The 17,471-nt window shown below is 47.3% G+C and overlaps 1 protein-coding gene across 1 annotated transcript in view; it reads right to left on the bottom strand.

The window, feature by feature from the left end:
- Positions 1-371: 371 nt before the first annotated feature.
- The window catches only part of LOC121270718 (tolloid-like protein 2), a 689,999-nt gene continuing 672,899 nt past the window's right edge, over positions 372-17,471 (bottom strand). Inside the window, exons 18-21 of the mRNA XM_041176081.1 lie at positions 8,167-8,294; positions 5,736-5,949; positions 4,631-4,881; positions 372-1,403 (exon numbers count right to left, since the gene is read on the bottom strand). Coding sequence (XP_041032015.1) covers positions 1,269-1,403; positions 4,631-4,881; positions 5,736-5,949; positions 8,167-8,294 — 728 coding nt within the window. The 3' untranslated portion in view covers positions 372-1,268. The remainder of the gene's footprint in view (positions 1,404-4,630; positions 4,882-5,735; positions 5,950-8,166; positions 8,295-17,471) is intronic.

The following is a 17,471-nucleotide window of genomic DNA, read 5'->3' on the forward strand; positions in this document are numbered from 1 at the left end:
TGGGATGGGAGTGACTGGGATGGGTGTGACTGGGATGGGTGTGACTGGGTTGGGAATGAAGGGGATGGGTGTGACTGGGATGGGAGTGACTGGGATGGGTGTGACTGGGATGGGTTTGACTGGGATGGGTGTGACTGGGTTGGGAATGAAGGGGATGGGTGTGACTGGGTTGGGAATGAAGGGGATGGGTGTGACTGGGATGGGTGTGACTGGGTTGGGAATGAAGGGGATGGGTGTGACTGGGTTGGGAATGATGGGGATGGGTGTGACTGGGTTGGGAATGAAGGGGATGGGTGTGACTGGGTTGGGAATGATGGGGATGGGTGTGACTGGGTTGGGAATGAAGGGGATGGGTGTGACTGGGATGGGTGTGACTGGGTTGGGAATGATGGGGATGGGTGTGACTGGGATGGGAGTGACTGGGATGGGTGTGACTGGGTTGGGAATGAAGGGGACGGGTGTGACTGGGATGGGAGTGACTGGGTTGGGAATGAAGTGGACGGGTGTGACTGGGATGGGAGTGACTGGGTTGGGAATGAAGGGGATGGGTGTGACTGGGTTGGGAATGAAGGGGATGGGTGTGACTGGGTTGGGAATGAAGGGGATGGGTGTGACGGGGATGGGTGTGATTAGGATGGGGGTGACTGGGATGGGTGTGACTGAGTTGGGAATGAAGGGGATGGGTGTGACTGGGATGGGAGTGACTCGGTTGGGAATGAAGGGGATGGGTGTGACTGGGATGGGAATGAAGGGGATGGGGGTGACTAGGATGGGGATGAAGGGGATGGGTGTGACTGGGTTGGGAATGAAGGGGACGGGTGTGACTGGGATGGGAGTGACTGGGTTGGGAATGAAGGGGATGGGTGTGACTGGGTTGGGAATGAAGGGGATGGGAGTGACTGGGTTGGGAATGAAGGGGACGGGTGTGACTGGGATGAGAGTGACTGGGTTGGGAATGAAGGGGTTGGGTGTGACTGGGTTGGGAATGAAGGGGATGGGAATCTAATTCTAAGAAGTCACAGTGTTTCATTTTACAGTTTCTTTTGAGCTACAATAATTGGATAAACAAAATGCTTTGTGAAATAAAGAGGTACATAACATCAAAAAGATAATTTGAAAAGAGAAAATCTTGTTTTCTGGTCCTGAATCATAGTCGATTTGAACTAATATCACAAGTGGCTCTCAGTTCCCACCCTCCTGGGTCGAAGGTACAATGGTAGCAAAACACAACGGTCTCTATGCAGTCCTTGTTTAAGGCCCTGATCTGGTTACTTCCTCATGTGCAATTCATCCTGAAATTTTGTGCTGGTATATCGAGCGTGGAAACCTTTCTTATTGATAGTGTCATCACTGTGGAATCGAATCATTATCGAGTCTCCTGCAGAATAGATCTCCTCTGGGGGCTAAGAAAACAGAAAGGAGAATTAATTTGATCAGTTCAATAGAGCTAGCTGAAGCAATCTGAGGATTATCAGATCAGGCATGATCTCATTGAATGGTGGAGCAGACTCGATGGGCTGAATGGCCTCCTTCTGCTCCTACATCTTATGGTCACAAGCCAGGCGTCTACTCATGGAGGAATTATTTTAAGAAGGTTTCCTGTATGCATTTTGTACTATAATTAAGGTCAGGGATATTAGTGACAGAGATTGAACATAAGTCCCAGAGCAGAAAGGTCCAAACTCTTCCATTTGCTATTTCTGATTGAAATCAAAAGTGGAGTGTGATGGAATACTTTCCACTTGCCTGGATGAGTGCAGCTTCCACAACACTCAAGAAGCTCGACACCATCCAGGACAAAGCAGCCCACTTGATGGGCACCACATCCACAAACATTCACTCCCTACTCCACAGTAGCAGCAGTGAGTAACATCTACAAGATGCACTGCAGGAATTCACCAAGGCTCCTTCGACAGCACCTTCCAAACCCATGACCATACCATCGACAAGGGCAAGGGCAGCAGACAGATGGGAACACCACCACCTGGAAGTTCCCCTCCAAGTCACTCACCACCCTGACTTGGAAATATATCCTTCACTGTCGCTGGGTCAGAATCCTGGAACTCCCTCCCTAACAGCACTGCGGGTGTACCTACACCGCATGGACTGCAGCGGTTCAAGAAGGCAGCTCACCACCACCTTCTCAAGGGCAACTGGGGATGGGCAATAAATGCTGGACTAGCCAGCGGAGCACCCTTTAATATCCCACCCAGTCTAATCCTGCTCTCCCCCTCACTCCCTGCACCCTTTAATATCCCACCCAGTCTAATCCTGCTCTCCCCTCACTCCCTGCACCCTTTAATATCCCACCCAGTCTAATCCCGCTCTCCCTCTGAGTCCCCACACCCTTTAATATCCCACCCAGTCTAATCCTGCTCTCCCTACACCCTTTAATATCCCACCCAGTCTAATCCTGCTCTCCCCCTCACTCCCCGCACCCTTTAATATCCCACCCAGTCTAATCCTACTCTCCCCCTCACTCCCCACACCCTTTAATATCACACCCAATCTAATCCCACTCTCCCTCTGAGTCCCCACGCCATTTAATATCCACCCAGTCTAATTCGACTCTCCTGTAGGTGATTACTCAGTCTGGTGTAAGGGTCCAAAGACTGTAATGTGCACTTTTTACCTCTGCTATTTGATCCAAATAGCGTGTGGAGTGCGAGCATTGAGGACATTAAACAAGGACAAATATGCTGCTGTCCTTGCTCAATCTGCGAAAGCCAAAGCAGAGACGGTGGGTGCTGAAACCAATACACATCATCTTCTGCACAGAGAGAGGATTAAACCATGTGACAGCAGTGTGCGCTTCAGTAATGACACAGACAGTGGTGTGTGGGTTTCTCAGTAATAACACAGACAGCAGTGTGAATGTCTCAGTAATAATAGTGTGGTGTATGTGTTTCAGTAATCACACAGACAGAAGTTCCAATGTCTCAGTAATAACACACACAGCAGTGTGTGTGTTCTGGTAATAAGACATATAGCAGAATACGTGTCTCAGTACTAACAGAGACAGTGCCACAGTAATAACACAGGCAGTGGTGTGCGTGTCTCAGTAATAACACAGATAGTGGTTTCAGTGTCTCAGTAATAACACAGACAAGTGGTGTGTAAGAATACAGCAGCAGTATATTACAGTGAGGAAGGCTTTCAAAGCTTGCAGAAGGATCTTGACCAACTGGAAAAATGGGCCAGAAAATGGCAGATGGAATTTAATGCAGAAAAGTGTGAGGTGTTGCATTTTGGAAGGTCAAACCAAGTTAGGACATACACAGTAAATGGTAGAGCACTGAGGAGTGTGGAGGAACAAAGGGATCTGGGAGTTCAGATACATAGTTCCCTGAAAGTGGCGTCACAGGTAGACAGGATTGTAAAGAAAGCTTTTGGCATACTGGCCTTCATAAATCAAAGTATTGAGTATAGGAGTTGGGATATTATGGTGAGGTTGTATAAGACATTGGTGAGGCCATCTTTGGAGTATTGTGTGCAGTTCTGGTCACCTAACTACAGGAAGGATGTCAGTAAGATTGAGAGAGTGCAGAGAAGATTTATTAGGATGTTGCCGGGTCTTAAGGAGTTGAGTTACAGGGAAAGATTAAACAGGTTAGGGAGTTCCTTGGAGTGTAGAAGGATGAGGGGAGATTTGATAGAAGTTTACAAAATTATGAGGGGTATAGACAGAGTAAATGCGAGTAGGCTCTTTCCACTTAGATTAGGAGAGATAAACATGAGAGGACATGGCTTTAGGGTGAAAGGGGAAAGATTTAGGGGGAACATTGGGGGGAACTTTTTCACTCAGTGAGTGGTGAGAGTGTGGAATGAGCTACCATCTGACGTGGTAAATGCGGGCTCACTCTTAAGTTTTAAGAATAAATTGGATAGATACATGGATGGGAGAGGTCTGGAGGGTTATGGACTGGGTGCAGGTCAATGGGATTAGCGGAATAATATTTTGGCACAGACTAGAAGGGCCGAATGGCCTGTTTTCTGTGCTGTAGTGTTCTTTGGTTCTATGGTTCTATCTCAGTAAGAACACAGGCAACGGTGTCAGTGTCTCAGTAATAACACAGACAGCGGTATGTGTGTCAGTAATAAGAGACAAGTGGTGTGTGTGTATCAGTAATAACACAGACAGAGGTGTGTGTGTTTCAGTAATAATAGACAGCAGTGTGTGTGTCTCATTAATAACACAGACAACCTTGACAGTGTCTCAGTAATAAAACAGGCAGTCGTGTGTAGGTGTCTCAGTAATGACATAGACAGCGGTGTTAGTGTATCAGTAATAACACAGGCATGGTGTGTTTCTCTCCATAATAACACAGCCAGCATTGTGTGTGTCTCTGTCATAACACAGAATAACACAGCGAGTGATCTGAGTGTCCTAGTAATAACACAGAGAGCAGTGTATGTATCTCACTAATGACGCAGTCAGCGGTGTGTGTGTCAGTAATAGCACAGAGGGCGGTGCCTGTGTGTGTCTCAGTAATAACAGAGACAGCGTCGTGTGTATCTCAGTAATCACACAGGCAGCAGTGTGTGTATCTAAGTAATAACACAGACATCATCTACCAGCCTCTGAGTTCTTGTTTACGAACTGATCCTATCACTGCCAGTGAAGCCTTACCCCTGATCCACAGAATCTGCCCAGTCTCGGGGCAACACTGTCATGACCATCGTACAGCTCCATGTAATCATATCCACAGTCATCCTCCTCTTCGATTTCAAACGTCTGAAATATCAGCTCCACCCCATAACCGTTCTCTGCCACAATCACCCAGTCACAGTGCGACTGCCCGGGGTAGTTATTGTCTCCGAACTGAGCGTGCGAGTAGAGATGTTTGGTTCTGACCTCGGCTTTCAGATGTCCTCCGCACTCTGAAAAGCGACAAATTGTTGGATTGAGTAAAGGCAAGGACAAAACGCTCCACTATGTATTCACCTCGCAGTCCAGGAACATCATCAAACCATTATCTCCCTTCTGCATTTCACAAATTTCCTGCCCATTGAATCTGGTACTGTGAATGGAACACGGGCCACTCAGATAGCGCAATGTTAACAGCTAATGCTCGCCACTCAGATAAACTCTGTCCCTTGATGACCAAGACACAGGCCAGGCCTAAATTCGGAAGAACGTGACAACTCTGGGTGAGTTTTTGGACCAGTTAATGCTGGATTAGAAATGTGGACCATGTCCATTAGCGAGTGTGCCCAGACAGTTCAAATGCATTCCACAGTCCAGCCAAGTACATACTGTTCTACCCAAGGGTGTGACAGTGCAGGAACCTCTCGTCAATCAATAAACATCTCAGTGAAGGCAAGTTGGTTCAGAAGGTCAGGAGGCTGCGTTTACAGTGAGTGTTACAATGCAGACTGACACTGGAAGGTGCCCCGTGTAACAAGGGCAGGGTTTGGTGTCCTGGGAGTCAGGTCTCTACCTCCAACCTTGGCAGTGTTGGAGTCTGCAGCCGGCTGATGGGGGAGATTAGAGTGATACTGAGGGTGGAAATGGGGAGTGTGTGAAAAACGGATCTGCTAACTTGAACCATCTCAGGAGGCTGGCCTGATATTCTGGGAGTCAGCGCTGGTCCTCAGAGTATAAGACTCATGACTGACTAAGAAAACACATGGAAGAGAAGAAAGTTTGTTGATGACAGGACAGTTTGACAGACCCTCTGATGAAGACAGTGTTCCTTTGAGCTCATTTTCTGAGTTGCAGTCACTGCTCTCACCTGTGCTGTGTTTGGCCTGAAAGCCTTTCCTCTGGACTGAAGCATCAGACAGGAATTTGATGAACATTTTGTTCCCTGTGCTGACAATGGCTTCTGGTTTCCTGCTCCCACAGTAACGCCCCAGGATGGCCGACTTCTCATTGGACCCGTCGTAAACCTCCAGATGGTCATAAATGCATTCTTGATGCTGTTCAATTTCAAACTCGTTGAAGGCCTATTGGGCAAAAGCTCAAAGGGTTTTAGTCCCACCGCTAATGGGAAAAGATTCAATCCCAGTTCTCCGAGACAACAGGTTCCTTCTAATCTCAAATCTTTCTTCGAGCAGTGACAGCTGCCACCAACTACGTCAATGGAATACTATCCAACTTCCCAAACCACCTCACCAGTGGGATTGCCAACAGCTCCAAGCCAAAGGCTCAGATGGGGAGAAGCTTCAACTTTATTTCCTGTCCCTGTCCTTTGTAAACAGAAGGAGCATGTCCACGCATTGCACCTTTCCCAACTAAATAAAAGCTTGGGGGACAGCCATTCCTTGGTTCATTCCCCATGGCAATGCCTTGACCAGAGTCGACCTGCCTGGTTTGAATTTAAACAAAGCTTGGCAGTTACTCTTCCCTGGTGCATTCTACATGGCAGTGCCTCTACCAAACAGAGTCCACTTGTCAACCAGCACTCTTCTCATGCATTGTTGTTCCCTTTAGATTTGGTATTCTCGCAAAGATGAGTGCAAGATGAAAAGCTTTGACAGCATGTCTCTTTTTTCAGCAAAACGTTATTTACTGTAGAACTCGTACCACCAGAGGGGGAGATTTTTACCCCATCTAAAGCAGGTCCAGAGATGAAAGAGCAGCACCCAGTTCCCAACCCTAGGATCAATGGCAATGGTGTTATTTATTTTTAAAATTCATTCACGGGATGTGAGCTTCGTTGGCCGGGCCAGCATTTATTGCCCATCCCTAATTGCCCTTGAGAAAGTGGTGGTGAGCTGCCTTCTTGAGCTGCTGCAGTCTATGTGGTGTAGCTTCACCCACAGTGCTGTTAGGCAGGGAGGTCCAGGGTTTTTACCCAGGAACTTGAGCATCTCAGTATACCACTGAGGGAATACTGCACTGTCAGTCTTTCAGGCGGGATATTAAACTCTGGCATCTCTCAATGTAAGAGATCCTGTGGCATTATTTGAAGGACAGAATTCTCCCCGGCATCCTGGCCAATAGTTATCCCTCAATCAATATCATTAAAGCAGATTATCGAGTCATTATAACATTGCTGATCGTGGGAGCTTGCTGTGCACATATTGGCTGCTAGATTACAACAGTGACTACATTTTGATAAGAATCATAGAATAGAACAGCACAATAGGAGGCCATTCAGTCAGTAGCAACTCTTTCCTAGAACAATCCAGTTAGTTCCACTTCCCCTGTTCTTACCCCATGTTCCTACAATGTTTTTCTCCTTCAAGTATTTATCCAATTCCTTTCTGAAGGCTTCGATTGAATCTATATTTACCACACTCTCAGACAGAGTGTCCCAAATCCTAACCAATTGCTGCATAAACAGATTTTCCCATCTTGTTTCTGGTTCTTTTTCATCTTCCATCTCTGCCCTCTGGTTATCAAGGCTTCAGCTATTGGAGGTTCCTCTTGATTCACTCTGAAAGCCCTCCATGATTTTAAGCACCTCAGTTTAATCTTCTCTTACCCTTTTCAGCTCCAAGGAGAACAATCCCAGCTTCTCTACTCTCTCCATGTGAGTGTCATCGCTCACTACAGGTACCGTTCTGGTAAACCTTCCCTGCACCCTCTCCAAAGTACTTCCCTAAGTACCATGCCCAGGTTTGGATGCAGTACTCCAGCGAGGCTGAGACCCTGTTTTCTCCAGGTTTCATATCCTTCCTGAGTTCTGTACCTTGTGTCTTCACTCAAGAACTTAATTGACTGCAAAGCATTTTGGGACATCCTGAAATTATGAAAGGCACTACATAAATGCAAAACATTCACTCCCTCTATGCACAGTGGCAAAAGTATGCAGCTTCTACAAGATGCACTGCAGGAATTCACCAAGGCTCCTTCGACAGCACCTTCCAAACCCATGAACACTACCATTGACAAGGACAAGGGCAGCAGACACATGGGAACACCACCACCTGGAAGTTCCTTTCTAAGCCACTCACCATCCTGACTTGGAAACATATCGCCGTTCCTTCACTGTTGCTGGGTCAAAATCCTGGAACTCCCTCCCTAACAGCGCTGTGGGTGTACCTGCACCACATGGACTGCAGCGGTTCAAGAAGGCAGCTCACCACCAACTTCTCAAGGGGCAATTATGGATGGACAATGCCACGATATCCCGTGAATTAATAAAAAAGTTTTCCTTTCTTTCTGATTCACATCTAGAGTTGAACACCAGCTCAGCATAAAATGGAAACATTTACCAGCTTGACTCTGTGTCCAGAGGTGGCAGAGATGACCCAGGTGCACTCCTTGCGACTGGGGTACTTGTCGGGCCAGTTTGGACTGGTGATCTCTCCCTCAGAGCTGCTTATTTTATGCTCACAGCCAGCTGCAGGGGAAGTAGTGGAAGGTTTTTGATGAAAATCGTGCAGGCTTTATGTAAATTCAATTTAGAACTTCAACATTTTAGCATATAGACAGCAGAGTGACACAGTCAGTTACCTGCTGGAGTCCATTCTGGCCTCAGAGATCTCTGCAACCTCCCATTATCCAGCAGAGTGTGAGTGAGCTACTTCATTGAGAAGAGTATCACACATGTTCATTCCCACCCCTGAGTGTTCCAGTAATAGAGATTCACACTTAGGCACACTCACACACACCAACACTCACACACACCAACACTCTCACCCACACTCATACCCACCAACATTCACACACCAACACTCATACACACCAACACTCACACACACCAACACTCTCACCAACACTCACACACACCAACACTCACACACACCAACACTCTCACCAACACTCATACCCACCAACATTCACACACCAACACTCATACACACCAACACTCACACACACCAACACTCTCACCAACACTCACACACACCAACACTCTCACCAACATTCACACACCAACACTCACACACACCAACACTCACATACACCAACACTCACACCAACATTCATACACCAACACTCATACACACCAACACTCACACACACCAACACTCTCACCAACACTCACACACACCAACACTCTCACCAACATTCACACACCAACACTCATACACACCAACACTCTCACCAACATTCACACACCAACACTCATACACACCAATACTCACACACACCAACACTCTCACCAACACTCACACACACCACCACTCACACACCAACACTCACACACATCAACACTCTCACCAACATTCACACACCAACACTCACACACACCAACACTCACACACCAACATTCATACACCAACACTCATACACACCAACACTCTCACCAACATTCACACACCAACACTCACACACACCAACACTCTCACCAACATTCACACACCAACACTCACACACACCAACACTCACACACACCAACACTCTCACCAACATTCACACACCAACACTCACACACACTAACACTCTCACCAACATTCACACACCAACACTCATACACACCAATACTCACACACACCAACACTCTCACCAACACTCACACACACCACCACTCACACACCAACACTCACACACATCAACACTCTCACCGACATTCACACACCAACACTCACACACACCAACACTCACACACCAACACTCACACACACCAACACTCTCACCAACACTCATACACACCAACATTCACACACCAACACTCATACACACCAACACTCACACACACCAACACTCTCACCAACACTCATACACACCAACACTCACACACACCAACACTCTCACCAACATTCACACACCAACACTCACACACACCAATATTCACACACCAACACTCACACACACCAACACTCTCACCAACACTCATACACACCAACACTCACACACACCAACACTCTCGCCAACACTCATACACACCAACATTCACACACCAACACTCATACACACCAACACTCACACACACCAACACTCTCACCAACACTCATACACACCAACATTCACACACCAACACTCATACACACCAACACTCACACACACCAACACTCTCACCAACACTCATACCCACCAACACTCACACACCAACACTCATACACACCAACACTCACACACACCACCACTCACACACCAACACTCACACACACCAACACTCTCACCAACACTCATACACACCAACATTCATACACCAACACTCACACACACCAACACTCACACACACCAACACTCTCACCAACACTCATACACACCAACATTCACACACCAACACTCACACACACCAACACTCTCACCAGCACTCATACCCACCAACACTCACACATCAACACTCATACACACCAACACTCTCACCAACACTCATACACACCAACATTCACACAGCAACACTCATACACACCAACACTCACACACACCAACACTCTCACCAACACTCATACCCACTAACATTCACACACCAACATTCACACACACCAACACTCTCACCAACACTCATACACACCAACACTCACACACACCAACACTCTCACCAACACTCATACACACCAACACTCACACACACCACCACTCTCACCAACACTCATACACACCAACATTCACACACCAACACTCATACACACCAACATTCACACACACCAACACTCTCACCAACACTCACACACACCAACACTGTCACCAACATTCACACACCAACACTCACACACACCAACACTCTCACCAACACTCTCACACACCAACACTCTCACACACCAACACTCATACACACCAACACTCTCACCAACATTCACACACCAACACTCACACACGCCCAACACTTACACACACCAACACACACACCACCACTCACACCCAACACACACACACCAACACTCACACACCAACACTCACACACGCCCAACACTCACACACACCAACACATACACACCAACACTCACACACCAACACTCACACACTAACACTCACACACCAACACTCACACACACCAGCACACGCCCAACACTCACACACCAACACTCGCACACACCAACACACACACACCAACACTCACACACACCAACACACGCCCAACACTCACACACCAACACACACATACACCAACACTCTCACACACCAACACTCAAGCATACTCACACCAACACATACACTCACACCAACACACCCACACTTATATGGACACTCACACAATCACACCCACCAACACTCACTAACTAAACACACTCACACCGATACTCATACACTCACACCAAACTCACTTACACACCAACACACCCACACACACACCCCAACACACTCAACAACGCACACCGACACACGAACACACACAGCAACACTAATACACTGACACACACACCAACGCTCACACACCCACACACACACCAACACTCACACACACCAAAACACACACTAGGGTCCTGAATCTTAATAAAAGAAACTACGATGGTATGAGACGCGAGTTGGCTATGATGGATTGGGAAACGTTACTTAAAGGGATGATGGTGGATAGACAATGGCAAATGTTCAAAGAGCGCACGGGTGAACTGCAACAATTGTTTATTCCTATAACAAAAACAAAAATACCTGGAAAAACTCAGCAGGTCTGACAGCATCTGTGGAGAGGGATACAATTGACGTTTCGAGTCGGTATGACCCTTCATCAGAACTAAGCCATATAGAAATAGGATGAAATATAAGCTGGTAGAGGGGGGTGGGACAGGTAGAGCTTGAAAGAGGGCCAGTGATAGGTGGAGGCCAAGAAGAGATAAAAGGACAAAGGGGTGTTGACGGTGGTCATATTATCTAAGGAATGTGCTAATGGGGACATTAAGGGTAGCAAGCAGGACAAGCTAGTGGCAGATTGCCCTAGTGGGGATGGGGTGGGGGGAAGGGATCGAAATGGGCTAAAAGGTGGAGATGAAACAATAGATCAAAATAAATTTAAAAATAGGAGAGAAAAGAAAAATATATTTGTAAAAAAAATGATAAATTATTGGAAAAAGGGGGATCGGAAAGGGGGTGGGGATGGAGGAGAGAGTTCATGATTAAGTCTGGAAGGCTGTAAAGTGCCTAGTCGGAAGATGAGGTGCTGTTCCTCCAGTTTGAGTTGAGCTTCACTGGGACAATGCAGCCAGCCAAGGACAGACATGTGGGCAAGAGAGCAGGGTGGAGTGTTAAAATGGCAAAGGACAGGGAGGTCTGGGTAATGCTTGCGGACAGACCGAAGGTGTTCTGCAAAGCGGTCACCCAGTCTGCGTTTGGTATCTCCAATGTAAAGGAGACCACATTGTCTATTCCTGTCTGGCACAGAAGTAAAACAGGAAAGGTGGTCAAACCATGGCTTATAAGGGAAATTATAGATAGTATCAGATCCAAGGAAGAGACATACAAATTGGTTAAAAAAAAACAACAGACTTAAGGATTGGGAGCCGTTTAGAATTCAGCAAAGGAGGACCAAGGGATTGATTAAGAAGGGGAAACTAGAGTACGAGAGTAAGCTTGCGGGGAACATAAAAGACTGTAAAAGTTTCTGTAGGTATGTGAAGAGAAAAAGATTGGTGAAGACAAATGTAGGTCCCTTACAGTCAGAAACAGGGGAATGTATAATGGGGAACAAAGAAATGGCTGACCAACTAAATACATACTTTGGTTCTGTCTTCCCAAAGGAGGACACTAATACCATATCAGAAATGTTGGGGAACACAGGGTTTAGTGAGAGGGAGGAACTGAAATAAATCAATGTTAGTAGGGAAATGATCACAGAATCACAGTGCAGAAGAGGCCCTTTGGCCCATCGAGTCTGCACCGACATATGAGAAACACCTGACCTACCTACCTAATCCTATTTACCAGCACTTGGCCCATAGCCTTGAATGTTATGATGTGCCAAGTGCTCATCCAGGTACTTTTTAAAGGATGTGAGGCAACCCGCCTCCACCACCCTCCCAGGCAGCGCATTCCAGACCCTCACCACCCTCTGGGTAAAAAAGTTTTTCCTCACATCCCCCCTAAACTTCCTGCCCCTCATCTTGAACTTATGCCCCCTTGTGACTGACCCTTCAACTAAGGGGAACAGCTGCTCCCTATCCACCCTGTCCATGCCCCTCATAATCTTGTACACCTCGATCAGGTCACCCCTCAGTCTTCCCTGCTCCAACGAAAACAACCCAAGTCTATCCAACCTTACTTCATAACTTAAATGTTTCATCCCAGGAAACATCCTGGTGAATCTCCTCTGCACCCCCTCCAGTGCAATCACATCCTTCCTATAATGTGGCGACCAGAACTGCACACAGTACTCCAGCTGTGGCCTCACCAAGGTTCTATACAACTCCAGCATGGTCTCCTTATTTTTGCAATCTATGCCTCAATTGACAAAGGCAAGTGTCCCATATGCCTTTTTCACCACCCCACTAACATGCCCCTCCACCTTCAGAGATCTATGGACACACACGCCAAGGTCCCTTTGTTCCTCAGAACTTCCTAGTGCCATGCCGTTCATTGAATACTTCCTTGTCAAGTTACTCCTTCCAAAGTGTCTCACTTCACACTTTTCAGGGTTAAAATCCATCTGCCACTTATCTGCCCATTTGACCATCCCATCTATATTTTCCTGTAGCCCAAAACACTTAACCTCACTGATAACCACCCGGCCAATCTTTGTGTCATCCACAAACTTACTAATCCTACCCCCCACATAGTCATCTATGTCGTTTATATATATGACAAATAATAGGGGACCCAGCACAGATCCCTGTGGTACGCCACTGGACACTGGCTTCCAGTCATTAAAGCATCCTTCTGTCATCACCCTCTGCCTCCTACAACTAAGCCAATTTTGAATCCACCTTATCAAATTACCCTGTATCCCATGTACATTTGCCTTCTTTATAAGTCTCCCATGTGGGACCTTGTCAAAGACTTTGCTGAAATCTATATAAACTACATCAACTACACTACCCTCATCTACACACCTGGTTACCTCCTCAAAAAATTCAATCAAATTTGTTAGGCATGACCTCCCTCTGACAAAGCCACGCTGACTATCCCTGATCAAACCTTGCCTCTCCAAGTGGAGATAGATACTCTCCTTCAGAATTTTCTCCAATAGTTTCCCTACCACTGACGTGAGACTCACTGGCCTGTAGTTCCCTGGCTTATCTGTACAACCCTTCTTAAACAGCGGAACTACACTAGCTGTTCTCCAGTCCTCTAGCACCTCCCCTGTGGCCAGAGAGGAATTAAAAATTTGGGTCAGAGCCCCTGTGATCTCCTCCATTGCCTCCCTTAGCAGTCTGGGACAAATCATCTGGACCTGGAGATTTGTCCACTTTTAAGCCTGCCAACATCTCCAATAACTTGTCACTCCCTATATCAATTTGCTTAAGAACCTCGCAGTCTCTCTCCCTGGGTTCGATACCTTCATCCTCATTCTCTTGGGTGAAGACGAATGTGAAGTATTCATTCAACACCCTGGTGATGTCCTCTGGCTCCACCCATAGATTGCCCCCTTGGTCCCTTATGGGTCCTACTCTTTCCCTGGTTATCCTCTTCCCATTGATATGCTTATAGAATATCTTGGGATTTTCCCTACTTTTACCAGCCAGAGTTTTCTCATATCCCCTCTTTGCTCTCCTAATTGCTTTCTTAAGCTCCACCCTGCACTTTCTGTACTCCACTAATACCTCTGCTGATTTGCTTCCCTTGTACCTGCTAAGAGCCTCGCTTTTCCTTCTCACTATAACCTGAATATCTCTGGTCATCTATGGTTCTCTGGGCTTGTTACTCCTTCCTATCACTGTAGAGGGAACATGTTGAGCCTGTACCCTCCCCATTTCCTTTTTGAACACCCCCCACTGTTCCTCTGTAGATTTCCCCACAAGTAACTGTCCCCAGTCTACCTTGGCCAGATCCTGCCTTATTTTACTAAAATCTACTCTCCCTAATCCAAAACATTTTTTTGCAACTTGTCTCTTTCCTTGTCCATAACAAGCATCAAGCAAATGAAGTCTGTTGAAGAGTCATTCGGACTCGAAACGTTAACTGTGTTCCTCTCCGCAGATGCTGTCGGACCTGCTGAGTTTTTCCAGGTATTTTTGTTTTTGTTTTGGATTTCCAGCATCCGCAGTTTTTTGCTTTCATCAAGCAAATGATGTTGGGGAAATTGATGGGTTTGAAGGTCAATAAATCCTTGGGGCCTGATAATCTACATCCCAGAGTACTTAAGGAAGCGGACCTAGAAATAGTGGATGCATTGGTGCTCATCTTCTGAGATTCTATAGACTCTGGAACAGTTCCTACAGATTGGAAGGTAGCTAATTTAATCTCACTATTTAAAAAGGGAGGTAGAGAGAAAACAGGGAATTATAGACCAGACAGCCTGACGTCAGTAGTGGGGAAAATTCTAGAACCCACTATGAAAGATTTAATAGCTGAGCACGTGGAAAACAGTGGCAGAATTGGACAGAGTCAGCATGGATTTATGAAAGGGAAATCATGCTTGACAAATCTACTGGAATTTTTTTGAGGATGTAACTAGTAGAATTGATGAGGGGGAGCCAGTGGATGTGGTTTACTTGGACTTTCAGAAGGCTTTCGACAAAGTCCCACATAAGAGATTAGCGTGTAAAATTAAAGCACATGGGATTGGGGGTAGTGCATTGAGATGGATAGAAAACTGGTTGGCAGACAGGAAACAAAGAGTAGGAATAAACGGGTCTTTTTCTGAATGGCAGGCAGTGAATAGTGGGGTACCGCAGGGATCGGTGCTGGGACCCCAGTTATTCACAAAATATATTAACGATTTAGATGAGGGAACTAAATGTAATATCTCCAAATTTGCAGATGACACAAAGCTGGGTGGGAGGGTGAGCTGTGAGGAGGATGCAGAGATGCTTCAGTGTGATTTGGACAAGCTGAGTGAGTGGGCAAATGCATGGCAGATGCAGTATAATGTGGATAAATGTGAGATTATCCACTTTGGTAGCAAAAACAGGAAGGCAGATTATTATCTGAACGGCTATAAAATGAGAGAGGGGAATGTGCAACGAGACCTGGGTGTCCTTGTATACCAGTCGCTGAAGGTAAGCATGCAGGTGCAGCAGGCGGTAAAGAAGGCAAATGGTACGTTGGCCTTCATAGCCAGAGGATTCAAGTACAGGAACAGGGATGTCTTGCTGCAATTGTACAGGGCCTTGGTGAGACCACACCTGGAATATTGTGTGCAGTTTTGGTCTCCTTATCTGAGGAAGGATGTTCTTGCTATAGAGGGAGTGCAGCGAAGGTTTACCAGACTGATTTCTGGGATGGCAGGACTGACATATGAAGACAGGTTGAGTTGATTAGGATTATATTCGCTGGAGTTCAGAAGAATGAGGGGGGATCTCATAGAAATCTATCAAATCCTAACAGGACTAGACAGGGTAGATGCAGGAAGGATGTTCCCGATGGTGGGAGAGTCCAGAACCAGGGGTCACAGTCTGAGGATATGGGGTAGACCATTTAGGACTGAGATGAGGAGAAATCTCTTCACCCAGAGAGTGGCGAGCCTGTGGAATTTGCTACCACAGAAAGTCTTTGAGGCCAAAACATTGTATGTTTTCAAGAAGGAGTTAGATATAGCTCTTGGGGCGAAAGAGATCAAAGGGTATGAGGAGAAAGCGGGAGCAGGCTATTGAGTTGGATGATCAGCCATGATCATAATGAATGGCGGAGCAGGCTCGAAGGGCCGAATGGCCTACTCCTGCTCCTAGTTTTTGTTTCTACACACAAACCAACGCACACATACACACAGCCCCATTCACACACACCAATACACATACCCACACACACACCCACAATCCACGCACACACACCTATCCACACACCAACTCACCCACAAATGCAACAACACTCACAGGCAGCAACACACACGCACACTCACAAACCAACGCACACACACACACACACACACACACAAACCAACACGCACACACACACACACACACACACACACACACACAAAGCCCAAACACACCCACACACACACACACACTCACCAACACACCCACCCCAACACTCACATGCACACACCAAACCCACTCCCACTCCCACACACACACGGCTGAATTTTGCCCTTGTCAGGCAGGCACAGTGGGTGGGCAGGGTGGGTGGGCAGGGTGGGTGCGCACTGTGGGTGGGCAGGGTGGGTGCACACTGTGGGTGGGCACTGTGGGTGGGCAGGGTGGGTGCACACTGTGGGTGGGCACAGTGGGTGGGCAGGGTGGGTGCACAATGTGGGTGGGCACAGTGGGTGGGCACTGTGGGTGGGCAGGGTGGGTGCGCACTGTGGGTGGGCACAGTGGGTGGGCACTGTGGGTGGGCAGGGTGGGTGGGCAGGGTGGGTGGGCACAGTGGGTGGGCACTGTGGGTGGGCAGGGTGGGTGGGCAGGGTGGGTGCGCACTGTGGGTGGGCACAGTGGGTGGGCACTGTGGGTGGGCAGGGTGGGTGGGCAGGGTGGGTGGGCACTGTGGGTGGGCACTGTGGGCGGGGAGGGTGGGTTGGTACTGTGGGTGGGCAGGGTGGGTGGGCAGGGTGGGTGGGCACTGTGGGTGGGCACTGTGGGCGGGGAGGGTGGGTGGGTAC

The sequence above is a fragment of the Carcharodon carcharias genome, chromosome 28 (assembly GCF_017639515.1).
Source record: "Carcharodon carcharias isolate sCarCar2 chromosome 28, sCarCar2.pri, whole genome shotgun sequence".
In the NCBI taxonomy this organism is placed as follows: Eukaryota; Metazoa; Chordata; class Chondrichthyes; order Lamniformes; family Lamnidae; genus Carcharodon; species Carcharodon carcharias.